General features: G+C 28.6%; 1 protein-coding gene across 3 annotated transcripts in view; it reads left to right on the forward strand.

Moving 5' to 3' along the window:
- The first annotated feature begins 9,706 nt into the window (after positions 1-9,706).
- Positions 9,707-14,103, forward strand: part of LOC122270875 (formin-like protein) — a 36,396-nt gene continuing 31,999 nt past the window's right edge. For all 3 annotated transcript variants that reach the window (XM_087153441.1, XM_087153439.1, XM_087153444.1), the window contains exons 1-4: positions 9,707-9,861; positions 10,887-11,011; positions 12,430-12,528; positions 12,607-12,783. In XM_087153441.1, coding sequence (XP_087009567.1) covers positions 10,889-11,011; positions 12,430-12,528; positions 12,607-12,783 — 399 coding nt within the window. In that variant the 5' untranslated portion in view covers positions 9,707-9,861; positions 10,887-10,888. The remainder of the gene's footprint in view (positions 9,862-10,886; positions 11,012-12,429; positions 12,529-12,606; positions 12,784-14,103) is intronic.

The following is a 14,103-nucleotide window of genomic DNA, read 5'->3' on the forward strand; positions in this document are numbered from 1 at the left end:
GTACCAACTCTAGAATAGTTGCTGGTATAATCTTATCGGAACTATAGAAAGAGCAAAGTAATTGAAAAAAAAAAACTATATTTTAATTCGGCGAATACTAACAAATATACAGTTACGTACGAAAAAGATTAAATGCAATTCTTAAAATTTGTTCAAAACTACTTTTATGTACTTGCAAAATTTACTTCAGATTGGCGAATTTGGCGTAGAAAATCATACTTTTAATTCACGGTTAAAAACATAACACATTTATAACATAAACTTCTTTAATGGATAGAAACAGATTTATACTACTTATAAAATAACTTTAAAATCAATACTCTATTAAAAACTCACCTAAATTAATATATAACAAATTAGATACGCTGCTTTGTTACATAAACTTTGCCGCCATATTGTTTTGACTTGTGCTATCCCATAACCCCATGCGGTTGCTGCCGCCTGATTGGTTGAATTGTGAAGTTGCTTCAACTCTTTCGAAGAGATGTGAAAGAGTTGAACAGCAGTTGATCCAACTCGGATAAGTATAGCACACCTATGTTTTCGGACGGGGTTGTCTTCAGAGTTGAAGTTGGGGTTGAGTTGAAGGTTGAATTGAATGAATTTTCGCTGTGTGTGATATGGCCTTAACTCTACTACGTCATCATCGCCTATAGTAACCCGTTGTGGGGCTTGATTCCTCTCAAGGAGGTATTGCCTGTATACACTCGACTGCCAATGCTAACACAAGGAGAGACCACAACCGTGAACTTAATACAGCTCTCAAGGTCAGCATTTAAAAGTGCAACAGCGGCTTCACACAAAACAGCAATGAATCAACTTGGTGTATTCGTTCATCGAATTCTATCCTAGCTATAATTCTGGTGGGGAGTACTGTAGTGTATCTACTACAACCGAAATACAATTCCAATTCACTTTTATATAACACATGGTAACTAGATTCTATGATGGGGTACCTTTTCACGGATGAAGGTTGACATTGTCGGTAACTACTATCCCCACATTGGTGACCCGAACGTGATCATCAAAACGAGACAATACATCTGGGAAAACAAAAGATGAGGGAAGGATGAAATGTTGTTCTACTGAAATAAAATAAGTGCCCTTATCTTGAAATTGTGATAAGGGAGGGAGATATGAAGAGTGGATTGGTTAAAATAAACATTTAAAATCAACGATTTAAATATTTTTTGAATTATTTATTTTAAAAAATCATTTATTATGATTATTATTTCAAATTATTTATTAAAGAACTACTTTTATTTTTTATTTTTTTTAAAATGACAGTTCTTTTTTTTGCCTTTTTATTTTTTATTCACTATGTTCAATACAAAGGGAAATTTATTTTATTAATTAAAGGTATTATCACGCAAAATAACTTACTATAATTATTCCTAGCATAGAAGTTTGCAGTTTTCTTGTTGTTGTAATTCTGATATCTGTTTTAATCTTCTGCATAAAAACTTGTCAGTAACTTTATAAGCTAAAAGTATTTAAAATTCATTCTGCTTAGAATGCATTGTTTATTTTATCGCTTCCTTTTAATGAGATTTGTTTTCCTACCTAACAGCTTTAGTCATCAAATTTCTTAGAGAGTTAGTTATACAATCTTCAAGAAATGTAAAAGCCCAAAGAAAAAGGGTGCATCAAAAAAACTATGCATTGTGTTCTACATTTCAACGCTGATCCTCGCTCAAAGTCATGACTTCTGATGCAATTCGCTCTTTACTATTCAACATCACGAAGCCATCATAGTTTTCTTTTCAAGATAAAATCAACATCTTCGTAGCTAGATGAAATCAAAATTATCTGCGTCAGCGGGAGCAGAGATCCTCTCGCATGTTATATCGCTAAATCACAATCACCTTGCATCGGCGGCTTAAATCAGAATTCCGATGCTTGCAAGAAACTACAGCAACTATATAGCCATGGCGATGTATATATTAAATTGATAGTTTGCGATTTATGGCCCAGTCCTAATCATCAGATGATCTTTGCTTATCTATTCGCAATCTACAAAACGTTATTATTTTAAATCTATGTTGTTATTTTAAATCTATTAAAGTATTGTTCTAAACGAGGACTTGTTTTTCCTAAAAAGGCACTCTGGAATTTGAATGTCTGAGATATTCAGAACCCATAGTTTATAAAATCTAGCAGAATCACTACAAAATGTGCTTTTCTTCCATTTCAATTATAAAACGAAAAGAAAAAACAATTTCAAACGTATTTTTTTGTGATTAGTTTTCGCAGAATTATTCATCCCATAATATTAAAATATTGCATGTTATAATGATGTGCTATTAATGCAATCTTTCTACAAAATATATTTTCCTGCATGTAGTAATAAAATAATTGAAAAGCTCTTTAAGAAAAGCATTTCTTGTTTCAGTTTGACTGCATGAACATCCTGTCAGATCAAGTGTTGTAGAACGTTTATGTTCTGGTTCATCCCAGTGAAAGTTTTGAAGTGGTCTGTTACTCTCCTTGTCCAAAATTACAGTACAGTGTACCCGGTGTAGCATATGCCTGCATCAGCTTACCCAATGATCCTTTGGTTGGTAAGTTTTATTTAATTCTCAATGTTTTCAGATCTGCATGCTATGTATAATTTGTCCACGGTAAGAACTCCCCCCACCACAATGTCTGAGGCCATATGCTGCTATGGAAACAAGAATAGTGCATTTCAGGGAGTGTAGCTTCACTTCACTCTAGGGTTAACACAATAAACCGAAGAAAATGATACCCTTTCTCTCCCTGACCAAAGCTAAAACCTGTCCTAAACAATGACCGTACAACCCTACTTGAAATAGTTATACCTCATTGCCAAAGTCACCGCCACATGGTCCAGACGAATGGCTCGGCAAACTATATGCAGTGGTGCTAATTATTACAATTTCATAGTCTATTACAGTCTTACGGTTCAGTTGTAAAAATTATGGTTTTCAGGAGTTTACGTAATCTTATTCTTAAAAAAACTTAAAAACTTCGGAAAGAAAAACTTATTCTTAAAAATAAGTTTTTTTCCCCTTAACTACCAAGAGCTAATCTAATCAAGTTCTAACAAAACAATAATTTTTTTCTACTCCTTGAACAATTCTAAAAACAATTTTAAAAAATAGAAAATCGATTTCATAGAAATAAAAATATAGCTGCCAACTCTACTGGATTTTGCCAGTTTCTCCTGATCTACTGGTTTATTTAAAATTCTAATCGTTTTTGTACATCTTTGAAAATTTCCTAAAATTGAGTAAGTTTCCTGAAAAAAAAATCCCCATTTAAATAGAATTTTTGCACAGATTATTGCTTGCTTGAATATTTAAATAAATATAACATAATGAAGTACATATAAGTAATAGGGATGAAGATTCTCTTTTTAAATTACCTAAAAAATTCTTTCAACTATCTTTGAATTAAATGCCTTTTAATATTCAAAATTATGTATAAACATAATACATAGTATTTCAAGTATGTTAAATGTCAATCATAATTGTAAAATATTGCTGTTTTTCTATTTTGATGACTATAAAAAAATCCCTAAAATTCCATATGTGTAAAATATTTAGTACATTATGCAACAATTATCTTGAAATTTAAGTATACCTGTTTTTTTCCTATTAATGTTGACAGCTATGTAAAGAAAAGAAATCTCATCTTTCCCTCCTTCCAACAAGATAGTCTAAAATTTATCTTCACTCCTATTAGAAAGCAAAAAGGACATTAAAACAAATCTTAAATGTTGAGAGCAAAAATATTTTAGTAGTTCAAATGATGAAAAGGTAATAATATCTAGTTCTAATTTAACCAAAGAAATAGAAATAGAAATTTAATTTTACAATGAAACAAAATTTCAGTAATGTATAATTTTTAATTTTATACTCTTATCTAATAGTTACAAGGTTGCCACTCCATAAGGACAACAGGGAAAACCTGGAAAATACACGGAATTTAAAAGTTACCTGAAATAACAGGAAAAATGCAGGGGATTTTTATTTTTTCTTTACAAACTGAGAAAAGCAAGGAATTTTATTTCTTATTTTCGTCTTTCTGAAAATGGTGCCCCCTTAAAGCGTAATCTATGGATTATTTAAGTATGTTCAGCTGTTCCTTTTTTTCCTCGAAACTTTTCCCTCAATTAAAGTTAGTATCGTTCACCCAACACAGTAATTGTGTTTCCTTTTAATATATTGTGTATAATATGTACAGGGAAAGCACAAGGAATTTGTTTTCCAGATTTGAAGAACAATCCTGTGTTACTTTCTTTATTTAATAGTAAAAGTTTGCATAACTTCATATTATATATCTATTTAAAATATGGTACGTAAACCTCAAATTTGTACTAATTTGAATTCTGTAAAGGCTAACTGTTAAAAAAAATTTATTTAAAGCAATGAAAAAACAAAATATTATATGCCATTCTGAGTTTGAGCCCTGTTAATAGGGCAAAGTAAAGTTCTCTTATGTTAAGAAAATGAGCAGTCAAGTGCTTACCAATTTTTATTCATCAAAATTTAGAAGTTTATCTATTAATAATGGCATCACAAAGAAACACATTCCCTATTCATCATAAACTTCACATTGTGCATCCTTCACAGAGCCTTTTTTTTAGCAAGACAGATTCAAAAAGTCAATTTTGTAACATTTCTGGCAGTCAGACTGAGGGGCCATGGGACATACAAAAACCCACTAGACCTAAGTCCAACATTTTCAAAATCCAAGTGTATTTGTTGATCCTAATGATTTATTCTGTCTTCTGTGAGAAATGATTCTGTCAAAAATAGAGCGAACTAGCGTTAAATTAGAAATAATCTGGCTTGAAAATTAATCACCAAGGATTCCCTTCAGAATTTAACCCTGTAACCAAAACATTTTTGAGGTTAATAAAGAAATAAAGCAACTTAAAGAAAATTAAATTTTAAAAAAAAGAGCTTTTATTATTCATTTTGTCGCAACATTGAATTATAAATAGTTATACGCTTGTATTGCGCAAAGAGTTACATTTAGTGTTAAAATAAAAGTATTTATTTTCGCTTTGAATGAAATTGGATAAAAATTAAACAGTTGATTTAATTTGCTTAGAACGAGATTTGGAATGATTAAACATGGTGCGTAGTGTTTTTCAAAAAGTGCTTAAAGGTGCTTATTTTCGATTTTTTAAGCCCTTAAAGGTGCTTTTTCATTGGGTTCTTTTAAAAAGAGCTTAATTTTCTCTTTTCGAAAATAAGGTTTTAATTCGTTATTATGTCGATTTTCTCCATGTATTATGCAAAAGCTTGCTTTTCACTTTGTTCTATTCAACGCTTTCACATTTCATTCGACCACAATCCGTTTCGGCGTACCGTCGGTCCGTAACATGTGATAGCGCCAATCATTTTACGTTATTTTATCATGATCGTGTAAATTCTTAGAAAATTATTTTGCATCTTTTTAATGTATCTATTCCTTAAGAAGTTCTTAAAAGATGCTTATTTTTTGTTGAAAGATTTGGCTGCGCACCCAGTTAAAAAGTATTATAAATTGATGAAATAAAGAAATTTTAAAATCTAGGAAATATGTATACCCTATAATAGCATGACAATATTTTTCAAAATAGAAATTTTTTTAATTAAATGTGTTTTTGCTAATTAATTAAAATTTTTAGCATCAGTGTCTGGTCGGTTAAAGTATTGCTCTAAGAAAGCAATACTTAATATAGTTTTGACATTAACGATTTACCTAAGTGTTTTTAATTTTGTGTTAAAAAGCAAGTTGTTTTGTTTACTTGTATTGAAACTTATAATTTCTTTCAGTACTTGGAACATTGAGTAACATATTAAAGTACTTAGTTAAAGATTGTGATCCAAACAGTGGAGAGCCAGATGATAATGAAGGCCATGAAGATGAATATGTAGTGAGTATTCTTACTTATCTTGTCGAGGAATGACTCTATTACAATTGTGTATATTCCTTTTTGCTGCAACGATGGTGTGTGTATGAATTTTCTATGGGAGCGTCTGAACTAACAAAATATATATCTATGCGCATAAGTTAAAAATGTAGAGAAAATATGGAAAATATTAAAGATTAATGAAGAGAGAAGAAGAAAAAAAGTTAGAATAAATCCTTAGAAAAATTATTTTTTTGTATCTAAGTTCTAAAGGAATGAGTTGGTTAAGACTCTTTTTAATGTTGGATGAGCATTTTGATTCCGAAATTCACGCTTGATTAATTCGAAGGATTATGAAACAAACATAGTAAAAAAAAATGTGAACAATCGCAAATATGAGAATTAATTTTCAAGCAATTAATAGTTTTAACTTAAACAATTTAAATAATTAAAATAACAGCATATCGAAAAGTGCCTTGGTAATATATTAAAATTTTTAATGAAATAATAGTATATTTAAATTGTGAAATGTAATTAACTTTGAAAAATAAATTACATGGAATTAAGAGAACACCTTTACAATGAGTGTACTACAAACAATTCCTTAAATGAAATAATCCCCACCCCCAGATTCAAGAGTAGAAGAAAAAAAACTTCTTTCAAACTTTAGTATTTTTTGAAATCTAATAATTAAAAATGCTTTTTCCTTCATATTTGTAAAAGGCACCAGGCTTAAATTTGCAACCAATCACTTAAATGGTTGTCCTATGTTTTTTAAATTTGTTTTTCCTTCTCTGCTAGAACTTAATGTTATTATAAATCTATTCTCTGGATTGTGATATTTTTAAAAATAGTTTTAAGTGTTAATGAAGTTTTTATTGTTTGTAGATTATTATATTTAAATTATAAATTTTTAAATTATAATTTTCCATTAACAGTACAAAAAATAATTTACTGGTAATAAACATATTTCAATTTTACCCATTTACCTTTATGTTTATTTAAATACAAGTGGTTTTAAAACTCATTAAATATATATTTAGTGTATTATAATGAAGTGTTTGTTCTGCCCAGAGTCATTTTTTTAAAAAAAATTTTAATTAAAATAATCTGATCTAAACTACTTTACATTTCACCAAATATTTAATTGACAGTCTTTAAAATCCAGTAAAGTGTTGAGCTACGGTTCAATGTCCTTGTATTTGGTATCATTTTAAAGGAAATTTGTTGTAATTTATGAATTCAAAAGTCATTTTTTGGATTTATGCATGATTATAGTAAAATTTATCATAGATAGAGTGCATTCATGATTTCGACTTATTCTATAAAAAAAATGTCGATTTTAAAGAAGAATAAGTTATTCAAAATATTACGATTTTACACATAGTTTGATTTACATTGTAAAATTGTTCCTGATTTGCTAATTATGAAGTGATTTCTGTCAAAAAAAATTTTTTGTTTTTCAAGTCAAAAATTATCTCAAATATTTATTTGCCCCCTTTGTAAGAATTTTTCTTTTAAGTTTATTTCATTCATTACCAACTTTGCCTTTAACTTAACCTTTTAACTTAATAACTGGTTTTTACAATAAAATCTATTAGTACAATCATGTTATGTTACATTTTTGAAGAAAAAAAAGATTAACAATTTTAAAGTTTCTCATATAACAGAGAGGACAAAACTAAATGTCCCCTCAGTTACACAAAATTGAGAGATTGGCCATTAAAAATTGACTCTAGGAATATAAACAAGTGCTAATGCATCCTAAGTCAACTAGTTTAAACCAGTTTTTCTACTATTAATGCACACTTTATATACAAAACTGTGCCATTTTTTTTTTATAGTGTGTCTTGTTTACAGTTAAAAGTTTTTTAAGTGAGTAATCAATATGGGAAAACAGCCGCAGAAGGAATGAGAGGATATAGAACTAGAATGTTCCAAAGAGCAGGGACAGATCTAGATTAATATAATTAACAGAGAGAATTTTAAGAAAATTCCCAGATTTTTTTGTATCAAAATGTTTTTTTATTTCTTTTTATTTGAGGCAATATGACCGAAAGTTCATTTTTGTGCATCTGACATTTATATTTATTTCACACCAAAATTTAAATCGAGATATTTTATTTGTTGCTTCCATTTTCCTTGTTAAAATAAAATTCTCTCCGTTATTTTTTTTATTTTTATTTCATTCATGTTTATAAATATTAAAAATAAAAATTTGAAACTTAACCTTGTGAAGGAATTGTTATAGGATCAAAATTAAATGGTTCCAATTATAACAAAAAAATTTAATTGCTAAAGTTAAGCCTACTCGTTTTATTTTATTTCAATGAATTTAATTTGTTAATAATTTTTTTTCTCTCCAATTTTTCAGGCGAATGAGCAAATACAAGAAATGGAAAATGAACTTATGGCTCGACTAGGTAGTCAAAATCTTGAATTTTATTTTCAAACTGCCTCAACCTATGTTGTTATATAAGTTATTCATAATATCTGAGTATTTTATATTTTTTAGTTGAACTTGAAACGCACTTGGAATGTTTGGATGCCGTCACTCGGGAAAGAAATGAACTTTTGGTATGTTGAGTTTAATTATTTATATTAATTTCAGTTTCGTCTAAATCATCTTGTATATATTGATCATCTTGTAAATATTGATATTTTTTAAATATTTTTTATTTTTCACAATTCTACAGAACTTTGTATAGTCAAACAATGAAGTACATGACAACAATATTTTTAAATTTATTCTCATTTAAAAAATAATAAAAATAAAGGATTTATTTGTATTTCCTGTTCAACTTCAAATTATGATTTCGATTTTTTTTTCTTTTCTTTTTTTTTAACAAAACTATATAAAAATTACTAAAATTGTTTCAGTACAAAATACTAGAGTTGTTTCCTTGATTATATATGAACCTTTTTGTTTTTATTATTCAAATATTTCATCAAAATGTATTTTTGTTTCTTAATACATTTTGAATTAGTTTTTAGGGTATTAATTTATTTATCAATCAAACAGAAATATACTTCTTTAACTTAACAAAAATATAATAATTTGTTTCTATTACTTTTAGGAATTGCATAAACAGACAGATGAAGAGTTGTTTCACAAAAAGATGAAGAATCTAGGCAGAGACAAAGTATACTGGAGTCCAAAATTCAAGAACTAGAAAGCAACAGTCTCCCTAGAGGTACAGTTTATTTATTTAAATCATGTTTCCTTGTGTGTTTAAAAAAAAGCACTAATGTATTAGGATTTCATTTTATGTATGGATTACATATCATTTTAAAATTGGAATTGAAAGAAGCTACAGCAATAAAAATTATGCTCTTTACTGTTTTTAAGATTTGTTTCTTTTTAAAGAAATACAATATATCTAGTTACGCTAGTTCTCTTCTTCAGCATCGAATCAACTTATTTAGTAAACAATTTCTCTTTGTGCAAAATCGTACAAGTCAAGAAGATCAATACAATCTTAGATGGATCAATACAATCTCATTTGCGGTTAGCAAGCATTCAGTCAATTTTAATGTTTTCTTTCGGTTAGACATATGCAAGCCTCTTACAAAGAATAATCTAGTTCATTCGGATTGATATTACCATAATGAGTATTTATTTTTGTAACTTGGAACTTGTAAACTACAAGCTTGAATTCTGAACTTTAAGTCTGGTATTTGCTTTTAAACTAAATTGAACTAACTAATATCAAAATATTATTTTTGCTCTAAATAACTTTTCTTATAGTAAATGAACCTTTATTTTAAAAAATCTGATAATGCTACTACTTTTTTTTATTGAAGTTATTTTGTTTTCCTTAATAATTTAGGAACTGTTATCGGAGGAACTGCAATGGATGGTCAAATTCAAAGTCATGCCACCACCACCCCCTCCTCCACTACCCTCCCTATGCCACCTCCACCCCTTCCACAAATGATGAAGGCTCCGCTTGGTCCTCCACCCATGCCTGGCATGATGCAAGCCCCATAAGATGGTATTCTTTTCTTCCTTTTTTAATCGTTTAAATGTGCTTCACTCATTTAACAATAACTTCAAAAGTGCTTTTTGTATTTGTTTTTAACTAAATATTTGAAATACTTTTTCGTCAGCATTCTTATCTTCATTTGTAATCAGCGCTTTGAAATGCATTTTTTTTTATTACATTGTTTTCTTAAATCTAAGATCTAACGATATGCTTTATTTTGACTCATTCTCATTAGGATACATTTATATAAAATTATTTTCAAATTTTTTAAATGTGCTTATTAAATTTAATCACTCTTGTAAAACGCTTTTGTTGTAACTGCAGACCATTCTTTTTCAAACAATTGCAATTATTCAATTCCAAGTTATCAAAGACAATCTATTAAAATTTCTAATACAATTTTGTAAATAATCCATTTTAATAAAAGCAAAAATAAGTAACTGTTTATTTTGTCCCTAGAGAGGGTACAAATTCAAAGATTATCCATTTTATGAACACCAAATCTTGGTTCTAAAGTATAAAAACCTTTTTGGGGAAACATTTTATTCCTTTGGAGATGTTGGCTGTAGGTTTCTAGATATTGGGCCGGAAACTTATAAATACTTATCTTTAATAAATACTGAAAAAGAGTTTAATATAAAATTCACCTCCGAAAAAAATGAGGCTCTATATTTTCCCAAGCTCTTCATAACAACCTCAAATAGATATTATGTATTTGCTTAAGTGATTTTTTAATTTTTTTTTTCTTTTGCTTATGTATAGACAATAGTGTTCTTAACATATTTTCAATATTATTATTTCCGAATGTTATTTTAATTTATAATCTTTAGTGATCTTAATTTTGTTTGTCTCTTTTTATTACTAATTGAATTTTTAGAAATGCCTATGCAGCAAAGCAAGCATAAATTTTTGGGTGGTTATGTGAAATAAATAAAAAAATTTAAGGGTTTCTCGATATAAACTCTTTAGTTTTGGTTCGTTAAACGTTACCTTTTAAAATATTTTATTGTAACTTTAGTATGTATATATTATAGGCATGACAATCAAGAGAAAGTTCCAAACCAAATACAAATTACCAACCCTTAATTGGATAGCACTCATGCCTAACCAAGTTAAAGGGACAATATTCAGCGAATTAGATGATGACAAGCTGCACAATGTGAGCACCTGTTTCTAATAGATTACCAATTATTATTTATTTAAATTGCTGTGACAAAACATGTCAGTATTGTTGGTAAAAAATGTTTCAATTACAATTTAATGTTACCTTTTTCCGAGTTCCTTTTACCTTTTTTAAGTTTTTCTGCACAGAATGAATTTTTTAAAAATTGATTTAAAATTACAAAACGAAAATTTTTATCCAATAAATTTATTTTCCTCAAAAACTTTTTTTTCATCAGCTTTAAAAATCAAAACATTTTAAAAGTATAAATTTTTTAAACAGAAGTTTTTGGACTAAAATTAATTTTAAAAAAAGAAAAATATTAGCCAGTTGAATGAATATTTATTCAGCTGTGCCATTTGGGTACTTTCACTTCAAGAAGATCACAGATACCTACAACTGTGACGTTGGCGTCAGCTGATTGTTTCTTATCAAAATGGCGTGTTAATGTTGAACTATGTTTATCCACATGACTTAGAATGTTAATTAACATGAAGTTAATAAATACTGAGTTATATCACACATCAAATTTGTTGAAATATAATTCTTTCTTGTCTACGTCTCTTACTTAATTTAGATTTATTATTTATTTATGTATTTTATTGTAACCTTAATAGATTTTTGCTTTGTGCATCTGGCAACGTTGATACATAAATAGTTTGTTTTTGTTCTCCATGGCTTAGTGCGTATCTTTATATTAAGTAAGAATGTAATTGAAATCTTTGTGAGAAAAATATAGTATGAGTCACTTAGGAGAATTGATACTTGATGACTTTGGCTTACTCAAAATAGAATGGAAAGAACAGTTGCTAATGTTAACAATTGCCACGTTTCAACAATCAGTCAGGATTAAGATACCCATACTACATAACTTTAACAGTTGAGGTCGAATCAGTCAATCATAAAATATTTGGCAAATCCCTATTACTAATTTGATCATTCACGATATGAATGATCTTGTAGATGTCCTCCGTATGTACTTGAAAATGATAATGTTTGTTAGGGAATTTTGTGACTGCTGTCCAACACAAGTCCGGGTTTTTGGTGATATAGATAATTAAGAGTTAAATAAGAGGATTGGCAGTTTTAAAATGTTTAAACAAACCTGAAGATTAGTGGCAAAATAAATCAAAACAACAAAAAATAGTAATTCAAATTTTTCTTATCTTATTCAAAGGCAAATGTGAGCTATCTCTTCAGCAAAAAACTGCCTTCATTTATTGTTCGAAAAAAAAATTTAGTTAATTTTAAAGTAAATAAAAGAAAAAGACTAAAAATATAAAATTGACAAACATTTCTCGTGCTTTTTACATTTCTTGAAATTAACTAAAATTATCGATTTTGTTTTTAGAGGATTTTATTTGAACTAATTTTGTGTTTAATTAGCTACTTTAACTTTAAATAATGTATTTTAGGTTATAGACTTCACTGAGTTCGAAGACCATTTCAAATTGGGAATCCAGGGAGGTTTTTCAGATCGTAATGAAGCTATAAACAGTAGTAAGAGATTCAAGGTAACTGAAAACTTTTCATTGCTACAAGCCAAATTTTTCTAAAGAGTAAAAGATAATAAAATAATGATTTCTTTGTAGGTACCTGAAAAAGTTACTTTATTGGAACACAACAGATTGAGAAATATGGCCATCTCTAGGCGGAAGGTTGAGCTTCCTTGTGGTGTGGTTGTGAGGGCTATTAATGCATTAGATTTGACAACTCTCTCTCAGGATTATGTTGAAGTACTTCTTAGAATGGTGCCAACTGAAGCTGAAGTGAGTTCACCTACCGGACACTTTAATTTATGATTACCATTTATATCTTATGTTGAAACTTTAGAGTGATTTCATTTACTATGTTTAGACCAACATTTTGTCCATTCTAGTTAACAGTTAATGAAATTCAGTCTATGTATTGTTTAGACCATCCTACATTTGCATTGTTTGGATTAGCGTTAAAAAAAACTATTTCAAGGTTTGACTTAGAGTTGAGAAAAGAGCACCCATTAAGAACAAAAAAAAATTTTAAGTTAAAATATTTAAAATATGTTTAATGTACATTCCACTTTCACCAGCTACAGTTAACGCTCGATATGACCCCAGTGGTCCAACGAAAAATTGTCCTTATAATGTGACATCGCTATATCATGAAGACAAGACTAATGCAAATATTTACTTATTCATAAATGCTGAACTTATTTCATTTTGAGAAAAACATACTATACATTAAAATGAAATGTGAAACAAATAGAATAATTGACATTAACAGTTTTTTTTTTATGTCAATAAAGTGCAAGTCGTATTAATGTAATTCGTGATATGTTTTTCAAATGACACTCAGTGTTACACATAATTTTTAGAATGTCATTCAGTGCTTTTTCTAGATTTTGAAATTTTCTCTCACAAAAATAATGGAGTGAAATTAGAACACATTGTTCGCCTTTCTTCACAATTAGTTCCCAATTTTTAATTATTATAAACAAAGTGCTTTCCAGTATATTAAATATTTTAAGCAATTTGTGGTTTTGACGTAATTCTTCTGTCTACTTCTATTAAGTCTAAGCAAAAATAAAATCAAGACGAATATGAATGCCACTTGTTTTAACTGAAAAATAAACCACCTCTTACAGCACTTAACAAAAAGCAAAAAATACAGTTTTCAAACAAGAGAAAATATGATTGATAAAAGTATTGAACCCTTTGAAAAGAAATTTACAATGTTGCAAGAGATTTTGAGCTGGTTCCACCACGAGGATAAAATATGCCTAGTACTCTTTAAGTTAAAAAATAGGTGGTCCCATCACTCTTTCTTTTTCATTCATAGAGAATCCCAGTTGTTTCACCTTTATTGAGCCATAACACAAAATAGTAGTGGTTTGAATAATTTCCTACATATTTTTGATACCTGTTTTGATTCACTGACAACTGTGAATAGAAAAAATGTTAGTTTCCAAAGCGTAAAAATGTATAACACTTGTTTTTGTGTGATTTTTCAGGAATGAAACAAAAATGCAACAAGCTTGATCACTATATTAGAATAAAAGGTTCTAATGTTAAAGGGTGTTAAAATAACATGGTATCTATGAAGCAGGACTT

Source organism: Parasteatoda tepidariorum, chromosome 1, assembly GCF_982258835.1.
Source record: "Parasteatoda tepidariorum strain Cologne lab strain chromosome 1, Ptep-v5.0, whole genome shotgun sequence".
In the NCBI taxonomy this organism is placed as follows: domain Eukaryota; kingdom Metazoa; phylum Arthropoda; class Arachnida; order Araneae; family Theridiidae; genus Parasteatoda; species Parasteatoda tepidariorum.